The sequence below is a fragment of the Coregonus lavaretus genome (genome assembly GCF_964263955.1).
Source record: "Coregonus lavaretus genome assembly, chromosome: 19".
NCBI classification, from domain to species: Eukaryota; Metazoa; Chordata; class Actinopteri; order Salmoniformes; family Salmonidae; genus Coregonus; species Coregonus lavaretus.
This window is the reverse complement of record NC_140006.1, coordinates 786,680-805,160: the sequence shown is the minus strand read 5'-3', so window position 1 is coordinate 805,160 and position 18,481 is coordinate 786,680. Positions and strand designations below refer to the sequence as shown.

Here is an 18,481-nt window from a genome sequence, read left to right as displayed (position 1 = left end):
CAAAGCCATCCTCTTACTGTTTTATAACTCAGTAGGACTATTACTCATAGTCATAGTGTAGCATTCATTTCACTCAGGTAAAAATAACAATATATTTGGCAAGTGTTCTGGTTTTATTGCCCTGGCCTTAGATACTTTCCCAAACAAAGAAATTGCTTTATGACATAATGCTGACACACACACAGGCACACACACAGTCGCACACTACAGCTTCCCTTGATGACTTGGCGTTAGATCGCTCTGTGTGCAAGACAGGACAGGCACAGAGTGAGTCACTTAGTTTAACCCTTTCAGCGGAACACACACACACCATTTCAGTACCCCGCTCCTGGCCTTACACAAGACCTGACCACAAAACCAGTAAACCTCATACAAGCATACAGCCCTATCATTAGGTATGTTAGACACACACACACACACCACACCACACCCATCCATCCACACCACATCCCACCCATCCATCCACACCACATCCCATCCATCCATCCATCCATCCCTAGTGAGGGATATGAGCGACAGAACAGTCAGGATCAAAACAGGGCAAGCTGTAACAGTGTAACCACACACTGACTCACACATCATATATCTGTCTATCACACACCCACACCTGTCCATCAGCACGGGAGTATATAGGACTGCTATGACTGATACTGTATATACACTACAGGAGCTCTGTGGTCTGCTCCATGTAAACACTCTGGCTCAACAACAATGGGGCAACCACAGGGTCTGCGTGTGTTCCCGTCTCTTGATCCTGACAATGATATGTGAGTCAGAATTGGTCTTTGTCTCATTAGTGAAATAGCTCTTTGGGCTATGTTCTAAGTTTCACTATCATAGTAACATCTAACTGCTACATAGCACGTGTATGAGTCAGTAATGACCAGTCACCTCAGGTTCCTGTTGGACCTCTATCCGCAGATACACTTCCTTCACACACACACACGCACACGCACACCCTGCTTGATCGCTATCTGAAAAGACACTTCCTTCACAGGAAGCTAAGCCACATTAACTCCAGTGTCCTTCCTCACTTCCTTATGTAATCAACTGTAACACAAACAACAGAGTCCTGCTCACACTGACGCATACAGATGTTGACCCAGATATTCAATATGAGGGACCCTCGCTGTAACATGCACAGCTGCAGTCCTTATGCCATTTTGAAACACACACATACGCATGTAACAGTATTGCTTCCATCCCTCTCCTTGCCCCAACCTGGGCTCGAACCAGGGACCCTTTGAACACATTGACAACAGTCACCCACAAAGCATTGTTACCTATCGCTCCATAAAAGCCGTGGCCGAATCAACTAGTCTCAGAGCAATTGACGTCACAGATTGAATACTACTAGCGTGCACCGCTAACTAGCTAGCCATTTCACATTGGCTACACACACACCCTCACCTTGTTCGCAGGTCTTTCCCCCGTAGCCCAGAGGACAGTCACAGCTGTAGGTGTTCCACTTGTTGACACACACTCCTCCGTTCTGACACAAATCCTTAGTACAGAAGTTCCTCTTGGCAGGACAACCTACATGGGTCATAATAGATGTCAATCAGTAGCAGTAAACAAACAACACAGCTAACCTGAGTAAAAATTAAAATAATATATGCATCTATGAATTAATTAATAGATGGATGAATGAATGAATTAATGAATGGTCTGGATGGATAGATGGACAGACGGACGGACAAACAAACTACGAACAACGACCGAACAAACAAAGGTTGTTACCTGCAGTGGTTCCGTTGTTAGCGATGAAGCTGGCCATGTCCGTGGGTTTGCTGTCGATGCTCAGGTTCCTCATGCAGCCCACAAAGTCTCTGTTCCTCACAGGGAAGTCCTCGGGCAGGTTGGGAACACCACCTAGCAGCAGCGGTCCTGTCAGGTCCAATGATCTGCAGGGGAGAGTAAAGGAAACTGGGTCAGAATGGAGCCAAAATGGCACTTGAAGCTCAGAGAGTTCCTCTAATGGTTCTGGATCCAAAATGGCACCCCAGTCCCCATAGGATTAGGAGCTAAAGATGCACCAACAAAAGTGAACAAAGTGCCAACTGATGGGTAATGGACTGAAGTGAAAATGAAAGCCACAAACTTTATTGAACTCCCTTTCTAAAAAATGAATGCAATGACAGGACCAACGTTTCACTGCACAGTGCCTGTGACAGACTCCAAAGTGTTCCTCCAAGGTTCTTAAGGGTTCTAAAGGGGACTACAGGGTACTCCAGGCTACTGGTGGTGTGAGTAGCATGGTTTCCCTTCAAAAGGTTATTTGTCACATCTCTTGTTGACTGAAAGGACAAAGCCACTGTTACACAGCTAGATAGCTTGATTCATTCCTCATCCTCTAACACTACAGCAGCCCAGAAGACTTAGCAGGCAGCAAACAGCAGGCTAAAGAAGCCGCTTAGCTTACACACAAGCCTCTATACTTCTAAACATCAAACGGCCAGGGTTTAATGTGACTTATTGTGACGCAATACCAACGCATAATGTAAAACATATGATCAATTTGAATAAGTCCAACGTCATATGGTCTAAAAATGGCACATGAACTTGAACTTGTGTGGTGTCCCACAAAGTATGTGTCGAACGGGTGTCACACAATGTACGCTATTTTGGGCCGGTCCTTTATAACGATTGTTGCCTCTCACTTCAGGAAAAGCAGCTAGGGTGAGGTCTGACCGACAGACAGGTAAACAGATAGACGTGTGTGCGTCGTAACTTTCACTCCTTTTCGTAAAAGACCTAACCTAAAAGCCCGAGTGTCGACCTCAGAGTCAAACGGAGCCACATAATTTACTGTAGAACAGCTCTGAGCCTATCATAGTGGAGCGACTGGTTCTAAAAGAATGCAGCCTCATTACCCCGTTCCTTTGATGGGTTTTTCTTCTTTTCCTAAATGTGTTCTAGCTTGCTGCCTTGCCTAACGTCCCTAATTTGAAAAGGCTCTTGGTTTCAGATACAGAAACAATTAGTTGCAGTAGTAAACGTCTGGGAGATAGGATTGTAAAGGTTAAGCCATGTTAGGCTGTGTAAGAGGCTATGTCTGAGAGATTTGTCTGACAATTGAGAGCATGTCAATCCTGAGAGATTAAGAGAGAGAAAGGCAAGGTAATCTGGTGTAATGAAGGTGATTGAACATCAGTCCTGCAGTTACAACACTGACTCCTATTAGTCTAACACGTATTAGTCTCACTAAAGGTAGTGGAAAGAACTTGAAGACAGAGGGGGAGAGGGAGACAGAGAAAGAGAGAAGAGAGTGAACGAAAAACAGAGAGAGAGAAACAGAGAGACACACTCACTTTTTCTGTCCGGTCTGGGTGCCCTGGGCAGCACAGGAGTAATTGCCGATCTGGTTGCCAAAGCGAACTGCCATGGCGATGTCACAGTCGTCCACAGCAACCACAGCCACCTTCTCAGCCGAGGGTCCATGGGGGATCCCCAGACGACCAATGTTGGGCTGGAACACAGAGGTCATAGGTCACATGATTACAGGAAGTAAAAATTAACATACATCAATAATGGAGGAATGAAGAAGTTGCCCTTCTTTGGACTTTACTGTTTGGAAACACTTTGCATTCTAATGATGGCATGAAACTTAAAGTTGCATTTCCATCTCTATGAACATGATATAAAACAGTTATTCACACCATAAACAGTAAAAGCTATTAGGTTAATTAGGTCATAACGGACACTGATTAGAGCAATTATCCTGATCAAGGGCTCTGGCCTATGAATGTTGATCTGAGAGAAATTAAGATCAGTTTAGAAAATCTGATTAAACTCCTTGGATTTAATCGCAGTGTCAAAGCACAGGCTGAACAATTATTTGCTGAAATATTTCCTCTTACAATAGCCAAGCAGTGGGCTTGTGTGGAAAGACCAGTATTTTCTCAGTGTATTTACTCCACAGCCTGGCCTGGCCTGAGACCACAGATTAGTTGATTACCTATCTCTCTCTCCCTGGAGAACAGTAAAGAGGTAAATTAGTCTACCCGTACAATAACTGCAGTACAGATCACAACTCAGATTAACAGTAAAGAACCTGCCCCTACAATAACTAACTACAGATCACAATGCAGATGACAGAGTTTACAGAAGATAGGAAGGGTTTTGAGAGGCTTGAAGAGAGGGAGAGAATGTTGGCACATTATGTTTATTGCACAAAGTTTATCACTGACAAATACGATTAAAGTAATAGGACACTGTATGGTAGGGCAGACAGACTGCTGGAGGAAAGAAATACAGAAATAGAGAGGGAGACTATAGTTAAAAATAGAAAGAAGTGGAAAGAGAAAAACAAGAGAAAGTGTGAGCGAGACAGAGAAACAGAGAGCGAGCTCCATTTTGGGTCAGAGCAGTCCCAGGGTGGCACAGTTGCCAGGACACAATAACCTTTATCAGCACTATCACTACCACTCCTTTAGCCCAGCCCCTTTCTACCGCTCTCCACGCCTCTCCACCTTCAAAACACTTTCACATTTTCCACATAAAGACCTATCTAAACAACAGTGCGCTTCTGACCTCGTTACACTCTCTCCCTACGTATTTCTTCAGCAGTCGCGCTCTCTTTATCTATCCCTGTTTCTCTCCTTCTCTCTCTCTCTCTCTCTCTCTCTCTCTCTCTCTCTCTCTCTCTCTCTCTCTCTCTCTCTCTCTCTCTCTCTCTCTCTCTCTCTCTCTCTCTCTCTCTCTCTCTCTCTCTCTCTCTCTCTCTCTCTCTCTCTCTCTCTCTCTCTCTCTCTCTCTCTCTCTCTCTCTCTCTCTCTCTCTCTCTCTCTCTCTCTCTCTCTCTCTCTCTCTCTCTCACACACACACACACACACACACACACACACACACACACACACACACACACACACACACACACACACACACACACACACACACACACACACACACAAACAGGGTTTAACAGGGACGGTATGTGTCTAGCAGTGAGGGTATTTGATCCCTTTCCTGTGGAAGCGTGACAATGGGGAGGATGGGCTGTTGAAAGGCAGGCAGGTGTGGTCCAGCAGCAGGAGCAGGCCATCGTGGGATAGCTCTCAGACAACACACCACCAACTGTGTCTGACTGTCTACAAATTCATGAAGAGCAGCTTTTTCAAATACAAAAGCTTAATAAAATGTAATCCACACAGGCCTGATCTGAGGACTTAAGTAATTTTAGGTTACTGTTTTTTGCAGTGTAACCTCAATTGAAACTACTAGATATTCTCTGGCTCATAGAGGGAGAGATAGAGAGAGAGGGAGAGAGAAAGGGAACAGAGACAGAGAATGAATGTAAATTGTAAAGTCTTCTGTCTGTAATGACTTTTTCTTTATGTGTTGGACCACAGTAAGACTAGCTGTCGCCATTGGCGTTGGCTAATGAGGATCCTAATAAAAATTTATAAACGAGTGAGAGTAAAGAGAGTGATAGACAGAGAGAGAGAGAGAGAGAGAGAGAGAGAGAGAGAGAGAGAGAGAGAGAGAGAGAGAGAGAGAGAGAGAGAGAGAGAGAGAGAGAGTGAGAGAGAGAGAGAAAATGATAGAGAGAGGTAGGAAGTATAGAGCACGAAAGCTTTGAACTTTTAAGTAGAGATAGAGAGCTCAGCAGGTTTCTTGAGGTTGCGCCAACTTCTCTTGGTACCACGTAGAGCTCAGTACCACACAATGCCCTGCTCTGCATACACACTGGGTCAACCTGTAGAGAGTCATAACTCTGGCTGGCCAGGCCTGATTTAAGAGCTGCACTGGGAGCTGGCTGGCTACGCTCTGAAGGCACCACTAGAACTCTCTATTCGTTTGATTTACTATAAGAGCTGGAATAGAGAGCTAAGCACCATGGCTCTCTATCTATTCTCTTTATCAGAGAGCAGCGAGAGGGAAAGTAGTAGCAAGTACACCGTTATATATACACACACACACGTGCACGCACACACTTACTGCCAAACACAGAAAATAATTACTTCCTTGCATTGCCACATAACCATGAGAAAAGATCGATATTCGATAAGAAACAGTTGCCTGGAAAAATAACACAAGGTCAGAGTTACATGCCTGTCATTCGTCCATGTTTCAACATCAAGGAAGGTCTGTGCCAAATTAATGAATGTAAGTGAATGAGAGAAAGTGTGAATGGCAGGCAGTTCTCATAATGAACATAACCCTCTTAGCTGTGGAGGTGAAGTGTCTGCTGAATGACCATAGAAGTCTAGTGGATGTTGTAGTAGATGTTGTGGCCAGCTCCCCATTGACAGGCCAGGCCAGCAGATCAATGGCTCTCATTGGTATACAGTACTGGCCTCCTAAGCAGATACTCTCACACTCTGGTTATGTCCCTAATGGCACCCTATTTAACACACTACTCTGGCTCTGGCCAAAAGTAGTGCAGTGTACTACATAGGGAATAGTGCGCCATTTGGGATGCAGCCTCTCACTGTCACACGCACTCACTCTCCTGCTTAGCAGAAGACCTTCTCACACTCTCCTGCTTAGCAGAAGACCTTCTCACACTCTCCTGCTTAGCAGAAGACCTTCACTCACTCTCCTGCTTAGCAGAAGACCTTCTCACACTCTCCTGCTTAGCAGAAGACCTTCTCACACTCTCCTGCTTAGCAGAAGACCTTCTCACACTCTCCTGCTTAGCAGAAGACCTTCTCACACTCTCCTGCTTAGCAGAAGACCTTCACTCACTCTCCTGCTTAGCAGAAGACCTTCTCACACTCTCCTGCTTAGCAGAAGACCTTCTCACACTCTCCTGCTTAGCAGAAGACCTTCTCACACTCTCCTGCTTAGCAGAAGACCTTCTCACACTCTCCTTGTCAGCCTAGTGACACTGTATGATTCATGAGATGAGGGGTGAAGCCACTCCATTGGCACGCAGAGCGGCACATCAATATAGACGCACACACACACTCTCACTCACTGAAACTATACTTGGCTTGGTACACCAGGTCTCTCTTTATGCATTGGCAGCAACACACACTCAGCGGCAGAGGATTCGAAAAGAGTTAAGTGTGTGTATGTGTGTGTGTTTGTGCCCAGGGGGACAGGGAGGGCTGTGTTTGGGCAGGTACAATATAATATCCTCTTTACAGTTACCTTTAGAACAGAAACACAAATACATAATTGAGCTCAGGTGCATCCTGTTTCCATTGATCATCCTTGAGATGTTTCTACAACTTGACTGGAGTCCACCTATGGTAAATTCAATTGATTGGACATGATTTGGAAAGGCACACACTTGTCTATATACAGTGCATTCGGAAAGTATTCAGACCCCTTGACTTTTTCCACATTTTGTTACTTTACAGCCTTATTCTAAAATTGATTAAATCATTTGTTTACCTCATAAATCTACACACAATAACCCCTAATGACAAAGTGAAAAGAGGTTTTTAGAAAATTTTGATTTTTTTTTAATATACCTTATTTACATAAGTATTCAGACCCTTTGCTATAAGACTCGAAATTGAGCTCAGGTGCATCCTGTTTGCATTGATCATCCTTGAGATGTTTCTACAACTTGACTGGAGTCCACCTGTGGTAAGTTCAATTGATTGGACATGATTTGGAAAGGCACACACCTGTCAAAATGTCTGCAGCATTGAAGGTCCCCAAGAACACAGTCGCCTCCATCATTTTTAAATGGAAGAAGTTTGGAACCACCAAGACTCTTCCTAGAGCTGGCCGCCCGGCCAAACTGAGCAATCGTGGGAGAAGAGCCTTGGTCTGGGAGGTGACCTAGAACCCGATGGTCACTCTGACAGAGCTCCAGAGTTCCTCTGTGGAGATGGGAGAACCTCCCAGAAGGACAACCATCTCCGCAGCACTCCACCAATCAGGCCTTTATGGTAGAGTGGCCAGATGGAAGCCACTCCTCAGTAAAAGGCACATGACAGCCCACTTGGAGTTTGCCAAATGGCACCTAAAGGACTCTCGGACCATGAGAAACAATTGAACATCTCTGGAGAGACCTGAAAATAGCTGTGCAGCGACGCTCCCCATCCAAGCTAACAGAGCTTGAGAGGATCTGAAGAGAAGAATGGGAGAAACTCCCCAAATACAGGTGTGCCAAGCTTGTAGCGTCATACCCAAGAAGACTCGAGGCTGTAATCACTGCCAAAGGGTCTTCAACAAAGTACTGAGTAAAGGGTCTGAATGCAATGTAAATGTGATATTTCCATTTATTTAATTGTATAGATTTTTTTGGGTGGGGCACTTAACCCTAATTGCTCCTGTAAGTCGCTCTGGATAAGAGCGTCTGCTAAATGACTAAAATGTAATGTAAATGTAAGTGTAGACCTTACCGTGAAATGCTTAATTACAAGCCCTTAACCAACAATGCAGTTTTAAGAAAGAATACCTAAAAAAAGAGAAGAAATAAAAGTAACAAATAATTAAAGAGCAGCAGTAAAATAACAATAGCAAGGCTATATACATGGGGTACCGGTACCGAGTCAATGTGCGGGGGCACCGGTTAGTTGAGGTAATTGAGGTAATATGTACATGTAGGTAGAGTTTTTAAAGTGGCTATGCATAGATAATAAACGGAGAGTAGCAGCAGCGTAAAAGAGGGGTGGAGGGGGCAATGCAAATAGTCTGGGTAGCCATTTGATTAGATGTTCAGGAGTCTTATGGCTTGGGGGTAGAAGCTGTTTAGAAGCCTCTTGGACCTAGACTTGGCCCTCCGGTACCGCTTGCCGTGCGGTAGCAGAGTGAACAGTCTATGACTAGGGTGGCTGGAGTCTTTGACCATTTTTAGTGCCTTCCTCTGACACTGCCTGGTATAGAGGTCCTGGATGGCAGGAAGGTTGGCCCCAGTGATGTACTGGGCCATACGCACTACCCTCTGTAGTGCCTTGCGGTCGGAGGCCGAGCAGTTGCCATACCTGGCAGTGATGCAACCAGTCAGGATGCTCTCGATGGTGCAGCTGTAGAACCTTTTGAGGATCTGAGGACCATGCCAAATCTTTTCAGTCTCCTTAGGGGAAATAGGTTTTGTCGTGTCCTCTTCACGACTCTCTTGGTGTGCTTGGACCATGTTAGTTTGTTGGTGATGTGGACACCAAGGAACTTGAAGCTCTCAACCTGCTCCACTACAGCCCCGTCGATGAGAATGGGGGCGTGCTCGGTCCTCTTCTTTTTCCTGTAGTCCACAATCATCTAATTTGTCTTGATCACGTTGATCAGGGCCTAACATAAAGACAACTCAGAGTATGCTATTCTGTTCTTCTGAAATAGACTACATTTTCTTTATATCATGTTTTTTTAGACCTGTCTAAAATAAATAATTGATTTATTGTGATGGTGTAGGCTATATTAAATGGATTTATTAGATTTGTTAAAATGTAGATGTTGCAAAGGTCTGCATCAGTGGCTTGTAGGCTATGCATGGAAACCAAGAGTAGCTAAATGTGTTTATGTTAATTAACGGTCAATTACTGTGAGACCAGCAGTTATTTGCTTGACCAATCACCGGCTGACAAAATTTCATGGCCACCACACCCCTACCAAGGACATTATATAATTAAGCAATAAGACCAGAGGAGGTGTGGTATATGGCCAATATACCACAGCTAAGGGCTGTTCTTAAGCTCGACGCAACGCGGAGTGCCTGGATACAGCCATTAGCCGTGGTATATTAGACATATACTGTACTACAAACCCCCAAGGTGCCTTATTGCTATTATAAACTGGTTACCAACATAATTAGAACAGTAAAAATTAATGTTTTGTCATACCAGTGATATACCACAGCTTTCAGCCAATCAGCATCCAGGACCCAAACTACCCGGTTTATAATATACAGTCAATGTATGGTGAAATCAGAGGTGATACATGTATTGCAGCAGGTGATATACATTATGCAGGTATGCAATTGATAATGAGAACACACCTCCGTCTCTGGCACAGTGCCATTCTCCCCCGGGACCTGGCAGGTGCCTACCTGTACCTGGGTGCCCCTGGGGTCCCATGGTAACCACAGACATCCCTCTTTCCTGTCTAGTACCCTTAAAGGGGCAATCTGCTGTTCAAACAATAACAAAGCTGCCACCCCGTCACTGATTTGGTAAATAGCTGAGGGTTGGGGCTGGAGAAATGTAACCAATCTCAAATGCAGATTGCCCCTTTAAATGCCTATGACGGTTCTTCACCTCTGAACCACTTTTTTTGTTGAGTTGAGTGGTGGTGACAGCAGGCTACTGTATTACCACACCAGAGTTTCTTCAACAGAAGCTAGTAGTTAGTAAAACCACACAGAGTGGAGGATATGTAGTCAGTGTGACCTTTGTGTTCCCCTATGTCCTCAGCCATGCAGGGCTGGTAATGCAGGTGTTTTACCACTAGAGTGTGTAATTACATGGTATGTTCTAGCGAGAGAGTGGGAAAAGAGAGAGAGAGAAAGAGAGCGAGACCGAGAGAGAGAAAAGGAGATAGAGAAAAAAGAGAGAAAGAGAGAGATAGACCAAGAGAGGAGAGACAGAAAGAAGGACAGGAACAGATGCAGGTCCAGATGTGGTATATGGGGGTCCCACACCGAACGGTGGAGGGTCTGCAGCAGCTGTGCTCGAAACTCACTTCACACGCATACACACTGAAATCCCACTCCATACTCGAAGGTCCAGGATAGGGGTCCGATATGTGTCTGACGTATTGACGTATGAGCTGGGGATACATGACCATGTAAACAGCTATCGGCTGGTCACAAGTGTCTCCCACATATACGCACACACACACACACACACACACACAAATACTGTATATATATACACACACACACACATACTATATATACACACACACACTTCCCCAATACAGTTCCAAGACATACATTCAGTAGACATTTGACTAAGTTCTGTGTGAATAATAAAAATAAAAAGATTAATTTAACCTTTAGTTAACCAGGTAAGCCAGTTGAGAACAAGTTCTCATTTACAACTGCGACCTGGCCAAGATAAAGCAAAGCAGTGCAATAAAAACAACAACAACACAGAGTTAAATATGGAATAAACAAAACGTACAGTCAATAACACAATAGAAAATCTATATACAGTGTGTGCAAATGTAGTAAGTTATGGAGGTAAGGCAATAAATAGGCCATAGTGCAAAATAATTAAGATTTCGTATTAACACTGGAGTGATAGATGTGCAGAAAATAATGTTGCCCTTTGTATGGAATGGGGCTTTCAGTGACACTGACTGTTATTCAGCATACCGACAGTTAGAGCTGTATGTATGGGAGAAATGTATCGAGTTACACCAGAGTTTTCAACAGAGAATATAGGCCAAGGCCCTATACAGTTTCAGTTTCAACAGAGTTTCTGATCCCCTGACTAAAAGTGGACTTGGCTCACAGACAGGGCCCCTGGGAGTCTCCAGTTTACCCCCTTTCCCTCTCTCTTTCTCCCCCTCTTTCTTTCTCTCTCTCTGGGATGTTGACAATTCTGCCATTCACCTCCTAGCTCGTCTCTGGGGATGATAGCCTAGCTGGTGCCATAGCAACACACTTGATCCATACAAAGAGAAGGTCAGAGAACACAAGCAACAAGTAACACACACAGACAGACAGACGTACGCACAAACGCACATACACATGCGTACACACACACACTCTCTCTCTTCTCACCGCCTCTTTGAGTGTGTAAACTAACTAACTCTCTCGCTCTGTGTACTTGTTTTCAGCTCTAACACAAGTCAGTACAGGCAAACACTCCATATTATGGCCTTTAGATTTTTAAAAACATTTTAGTCAATTAGCAGACAATCTTATCCAGAGCGACTTACAGTTAGTGCATTGACCTTAAGATAGCTAGGTGGGACAATCACATGTCAGTCATAGTCGTCGGGTGAGGTTGTGTCTCTCTCTGGCTTGAGGTAAGCTTGGCTTATATGGCTTATATACATAGTTTGGGCTTTGTCGAGTAAAGCTTAAACTATGTATTTAGATTGTAGTTAGGTATTGTAGGTAGTTATCGTGGGTTGTTGTATGTAATTATTGTAGGTTAGTATTGTATTCGGCTGAGCCCGGTGCAGCACGAAGCTAGCTAACCCACTACCTGGACTAGCTAGCGGGTAGCTACTGGTAACTATTTGCAACTGTGGATAGTTGTTTCACGCCTGAGAGTACCTGTAATTACGCCAGCTAGCTGCCTACAATAATTACATACAATATTGCCTACCATACAGCTGTTTTTCTAACCTCATTGTCTGAAGCGTTAAAGTTAGGTAGTAAGTGGCTACTGTGCTTGAAATTTAGCTAGCTTGTTGCTACCTGGATAGCTACTAAACAATGGCTGGAACGACCTAGCGAACAGACGCGAACTGGCTGAGTCAATTCAGTGGCTAGCTTTGCACTTGGCTAGCTAACAGTAGCTGCTAGGGGTAAGTTATAACCTACATTTGTGTTTTGTTTTTACATATTGGTAGCCAGAGTCGTTCAAGGGAATTCGGGACATGGGTGACTAGTTAACGTTAGCTTGGCTCTCTCTGTGTGTTCGTGCCGTGGGAGGAGGGGTTTCTTCTTTGTCTGAACGCAATGGCTAGCTAGTATGCTAACTATTCTAGCTAACTAACTGGCTGAATAAGTTGACGACGGACTCGCTCAAGCTGTCGGGACTAACCCACAACGTTAGACACGGACACGAATGATCTGCTTGGCGTGTTGACACACTGGTGGTTTGTTGTGGCCGAGTATTGGTGCTAAACCGTGTTGTTGGCGTCCGGCATGCTAGTTGGCTGTGGCGTCATATGACTAGGTGCCCTGGACGATTTTCACGGAAGAATACTGTACCAAGTTAGCCAGCTGAATAAACTAAGTTAGTCTATTCCTAGAAAACATTGAACCGCTGTAGTTTACAACAATTATAGTTTCTGAGGTGGAAGTTGGGAGAGTTATATTTGGGTGTTTCAGTGAAACGTAAGTGAGGGAGGCCCCGCTCTCTCCTTTCCCAGATGTTTAGTTCATTTCATTCCGATCTCCTTTGCATTATTGTAGCCATTTTCTGTAGCCTGTCAACTATGCCTCTGTCTATCCCTGTTCTCTCCTCTCCGCACAGGCTATACAAATGCCTCACACCGCGTGGCTGCTGCCTCTCTAACCTGGTGGTCCCTGCACGCACCACCAACGTGGAGTTCCAGGTCTCAGGCAGCCTCTGGAACTGCCGTTCTGCTGCCAACAAGGCAGAGTTAATCTCAGCCTATGCTACCTTCCAGTCCCTCGACTTCTTGGCGCGGACGGAAACATGGATTACCACTGAAAACACTGCTACTCCTACTGCTCTCTCCTCGTCTGACCATGTGTTCTCGCATACCCCGAGAGCATCTGGTCAGCGGGGTGGTGGCACAGGAATCCTCATCTCTCCCAAGTGGACATTCTCTCTTTTTCCCCTGACCCATCTGTCTATCTCCTCATTTGAATTCCATGCTGTCACAGTCACTAGCCCATTCAAGCTTAACATCCTTGTCATTTATCGCCCTCCAGGTTCCCTTGGAGAGTTCATCAATGAGCTTGACGCCTTGATAAGTTCATTTTCTGAGGATGGCTCACCCCTCACAGTTCCGGGTGACTTCAACCTCCCTACGTCTACCTTTGACTCATTTCTCTCTGCCTCCTTCTTTCCACTCCTCTCCTCTTTTGACCTCACCCTCTCACCGTCCCCCCCTACTCACAAGGCAGGCAATACGCTTGACCTCATCTTTACTAGATGCTGGTCTTCTACTAATCTCACTGCAACTCCCCTCCATGTCTCCGACCACTACTTCGTATCCTTTTCTCTCTCGCTCTCCTCCAACACTACTCACTCTGCCCCTACTCAGATGGTAATGCGCCGTCGCAACCTTCGCTCTCTCTCTCCCGCTACTCTCTCCTCTTCCATCCTATCATCTCTTCTCTCTGCTCAAACCTTCTCCCTCCAATCTCCTTATTCTGCCTCCTCAACCCTCCTGAGCGGAAATGGAGGAAAACTAGACTCCCTGCGGACCTGGCATCTTTTCACTCCCTCCTCTCTACATTTTCTTCATCTGTTTCTACTGCTAAAGCCACTTTCTACCACTCTAAATTCCAAGCATCTGCCTCTAACCCTAGGAAGCTCCCCCCCCCCCCCCTCCCTCTCTGTGGATGACTTCGTCAACCATTTTGAAAAGAAGGTTAACGACATCCGATCCTCGTTTGTTAAGTCAAATGACACTGCTGGTCCTGCTCACACTGCCCTACCATATGCTTTGACTTCTTTCTCCCCTCTCTTCTCCAGATAATCTCCGGTGACCTTCTCACTTACCTCACCTCGCTCATCAAATCATCCTTGACCGCTGGCTATGTCCCTTCCATCTTCAAGAGAGCGAGAGTTGCACCCCTTCACAAAAAACCAACACTCGATCCCTCTGATGTCAACAACTACAGATCAGTATCCCTTATTTCTTTTCTCTCCAAAACTCTTGAGCGTGCCGTCTTTTGCCAACTCTTTTGCTATCTCTCTCAGAATGACCTTCTTGATCCAAACCAGTCAGGTTTCAAGACTGGTCATTCAACTGAGACTGCTCTTCTCTGTGTCACGGAGGCTCTCCGCACTGCTAAAGCTAACTCTCTCTCCTCTGCTCTTGTCCTTCTAGACCTTTCTGCTGCCTTTGATACTGTGAAACATCAGATCCTCCTCTCCACCCTCTCCGAGCTGGGGATCTCCGGCGCGGCTCACTCTTGGATTGCGTCCTACCAGTGGCGTGGCGAGAATCTGTCTCCGCACCACGTGCTCTCACCACTGGTGTCCCCCAGGGCTCAGTTCTAGGCCCTCTCCTATTCTCACTATACTTCAAGTCACTTGGCTCTGTCATATCCTCACATGGCCTCTCCTATCATTGCTACGCAGACGACACACAACTAATCTTCTCCTTTCCCCCTTCTGATAACCAGGTGGCGAATCGCATCTCTGCATGTCTGGCAGACATATCAGTGTGGATGACGGATCACCACCTCAAGCTGAACCTCGGCAAGACGGAGCTGCTCTTCCTCCCGGGGAAGGACTGCCCGTTCCATGATCTCGCCATCACGGTTGACAACTCTGTTGTGTCCTCCTCCCAGAGTGCGAAGAGCCTTGGCGTGACCTTGGACAACACCCTGTCGTTCTCCGCTAACATCAAGGCGGTGACCCGATCCTGTAGGTTCATGCTCTACAACATTCGGAGAGTACGACCCTGCCTTACACAGGAAGCGGCACAGGTCCTAATCCAGGCACTTGTCATCTCCCGTCTGGATTACTGCAACTTGCTGTTGACTGGGCTCCCTGCCTGTGCCATTAAACCCCTACAACTCATCCAGAATGCCGCAGCCCATCTGGTGTTCAACCTTCCCAAGTTCTCTCACGTCACCCCACTCCTCCGCACACTCCACTGGCTTCCAGTTGAAGCTCGCATCTGCTACAAGACCATGGTGCTTGCCTACGGAGCTGTGAGGGGAACGGCACCTCCGTACCTTCATGCTCTGATTAGTCCCTACACCCAAACGAGGGCATTGCGTTCATCCACCTCTGGCCTGCTGGCCCCCCTACCTCTGCGGAAGCACAGTTCCCACTCAGCCCAGTCAAAACTGTTCGCTGCTCTGGCACCCAAATGGTGGAACAAGCTCCCTCACGACGCCAGGACAGCAGAGTCACTCACCACCTTCCGGAGACATTTGAAACCCCACCTCTTTAAGGAACACCTGGGATAGGATAAAGTAATCCTTCTACCCCCCCTCTGACACCTATAGAGCCTTAGAGAGCTGACAACACAGGAAACACTGCAGTAACTACCCCAAAACAGCCCTAGGCCTGAACACTGACTAACTAACATAATATTTTCATCCTTAGACCTATTACCCTGGTCTACCACATGACACCTTTACTAGCCGGGAGGGAGGCTAAGGTCAGTGATGGATGCATCAGATTACAAACAAAAGAGGAAAAACAACTCTGAAAAGAAAATCCAGCCATTTTATGAGGACTTGTAATACTGCTAATGTCATGACTGGAATCTTTCCAGGAGTATATCTTGACTCACAAGGCAGTGTTAGGGCCGTGGAGTGGGAGGTGTGTGTGCAACTGTTAGCCAAGACTCAGGGGTGTGTGTGTGTTGTCGAGAGTGTGTGTGTGTGCATCAGTCTTCCTCCGGTGTGTCACAACACTCCCGCACAAAGACAATGGGGAATGGGGAAACCCTGGACTTCAGATTGGACAGGAACCTCTTCAACATTAGGAGGCTCCAAGCTGCCACAAAGCTAAAATCTGAACACGTACTTGAGCTCCAGTACGCCGATGATCGCGTTCTTGTGGCACATACCCCAGAAGCTTTACAAGCCACCCTCACAGCAGCTGTGAGAGCATACAGCAGAATGGGGCTGTCTGTTAACATCCCAAAAACAGAGGTCCTATGTCAGTGGTCATCTGATCCTCTACCTGAAACACCCGCATTCTCCATCTCAGACTCTTCACTTGCCATTGTATACACTTTAAATATCCTGGAAGCATCCTCTCAGAAGACTGGACCAGGATATCCAGAATATTGTCAAACAGGCCTCATCCTCCTATGTACGGCTAAGGAAAAGGGTTTTTAACAACCTACACACCAAAGTTGCAGTCTACCAGGCAGTGTGTGTATCTACACTCCTTTATGGATGTGAAACATTGACAGTCTACAGCCGACACTTAAAACAACTGGAGTCCTTTCACATAAAATGCCTCCAATGCATTTTGAAAGTGACCTGGCAGGACCGTGTTCCACACTCAGAGATCCTACAGAGAACCAACTACAGGAGCATTGAGGCGTCCATCACACACCACAAGCTTAGATGGCTCGGCCATGCCATCCGGATGCCAGAGGATCGACAGAGAAGACATATGCCTGCACCAGCATCAACAGGACAGGCCTTTGTGTGCTCTGTCTGTGGCAGACAGTGTGCATCCCACATCTGATTATACAGTCATCAGCAAACCCACAAGCAGTAGTGGAAGTCATCATCGGATACGATGGACTACCTCAAGTAAGTAAGTGGGTGTGTGTGTCAGGCCCACACTGCAGGACGTTGCTAGCGGAGGCGAGGAAAGGGTGAGCGGGGGTATTTTCATAATAAAGGAAGTTGGGAGCAAAGGATCTGATTTTACTTGGGTTTCACTGAGGAAATGCAATCGCCTCTCTCTCGCCCTCTCTTTCTCTCCCTTTGTCTGACTCTCTCTCTCATACCAACTTCCAGAATAAAAAAAAAAGCTAGATCTCCTGCCATCCTTTGCTTTGTGTGCTCCTACGAAGGGAGGGGAAAGGCAAATGTGTGTGTGTGTGTGCATGCCTTGTGTGTGTATGAATGTGTGTGTTTGGTTTGGTGTGTATCTGTGCCTGTCGTGTGCGGGGTAGGGTGTCGGTGTAGCTGTGACGTCCCCATGTGTTCTCAGACCATTACCTCACCTGCCCTCTGGCACTGTAAACCTAGAGCTGTCAATAATTCATACACCCCCCCCCCCCCCAAACACACACACTACAGCTGGGACGATAAACCTAAAATTATCGACACCGACCATGCCGATCACTTATCGCAGGCATTTTGCTGATATTGTTCATTACGATAAGTAGCCTATGCTAGAAAAATGTGAAGTTTTAAGTTAAATAAGTTTGCCAATATGGGTGATTATTAATGGGAAAACTAGTAGTTGTAATTTAAAGGATACTAAAATAAACTGTGGTGCACAACGTTATAAACGTATCTTTCTATTGATCGTTATCGCGTCAATTCAGGCAATTTTTACACACACACACAGCCTGATGATATACAGTGGATGACAATGTTGCGCTCTCTCCCACAGGACATGAGGCGGACGTTCAACCCTATATGTTACCCTGATGCCTTCTCTAGAAAACACACATATATAAGTGTTCTGCTCTTTCTCAGGGCGATGGCAGATGGACAGCAGTATTGTCCTCTGAATACCTTGAGCCGAACAAATGACATACTGAGGAATAGGAAACCTTCAAATATGGAGTCTCTCTCTATCATATGAATCCCGTGAGCCGTTATCGAAATCTGGAGCTAGTTGGAATATCTGTGAGATTCCTATCTTCCTACAAACTCCCCACTGTAGGTGTGAAAGGTTACTGTAATACATGTTTTATACAAGCCTAGGAGTACTGAAAGCATCAAACACCCATAAGAATGTCTGGCAGTGAATGCTGTTACACATTAACACGGCTTATGTGTAAGAGAAATGGACAGAGCAAGTAAGGGAGGAAAGGGAGAGAGAGCGAGAGAGAGAGAGAGAGAGAGAGAGAGAGAGAGAGAGAGAGAGAGAGATAGAGAGAGAGAGGGGGAGCAAAAGACAGAGACAGGTGCCAGTTGTTTACAGCACTAATAATAAATCCCTTCGTATCACCCTCACCCTCCCTCCCTAGTTCTCTTTCTCCTGACCACGCTCTCCCTCCTCTCTCTCTAACATTGAGTCATGCTACATGAGCTGTGTGGAATCTC

The 18,481-nt window shown here is 45.9% G+C and overlaps 1 protein-coding gene across 1 annotated transcript in view; it reads right to left on the bottom strand.

Annotated features, from left to right (window-relative positions):
* The window catches only part of LOC311147074 (cadherin EGF LAG seven-pass G-type receptor 1-like), a 122,460-nt gene that overhangs the window by 33,878 nt on the left and 70,101 nt on the right, over positions 1-18,481 (bottom strand). The window contains exons 8-10 of the mRNA XM_084183693.1: positions 3,312-3,469; positions 1,741-1,904; positions 1,411-1,536 (exon numbers count right to left, since the gene is read on the bottom strand). Of these exons, the coding sequence (XP_084039819.1) occupies positions 1,411-1,536; positions 1,741-1,904; positions 3,312-3,469 (448 nt within the window). The remainder of the gene's footprint in view (positions 1-1,410; positions 1,537-1,740; positions 1,905-3,311; positions 3,470-18,481) is intronic.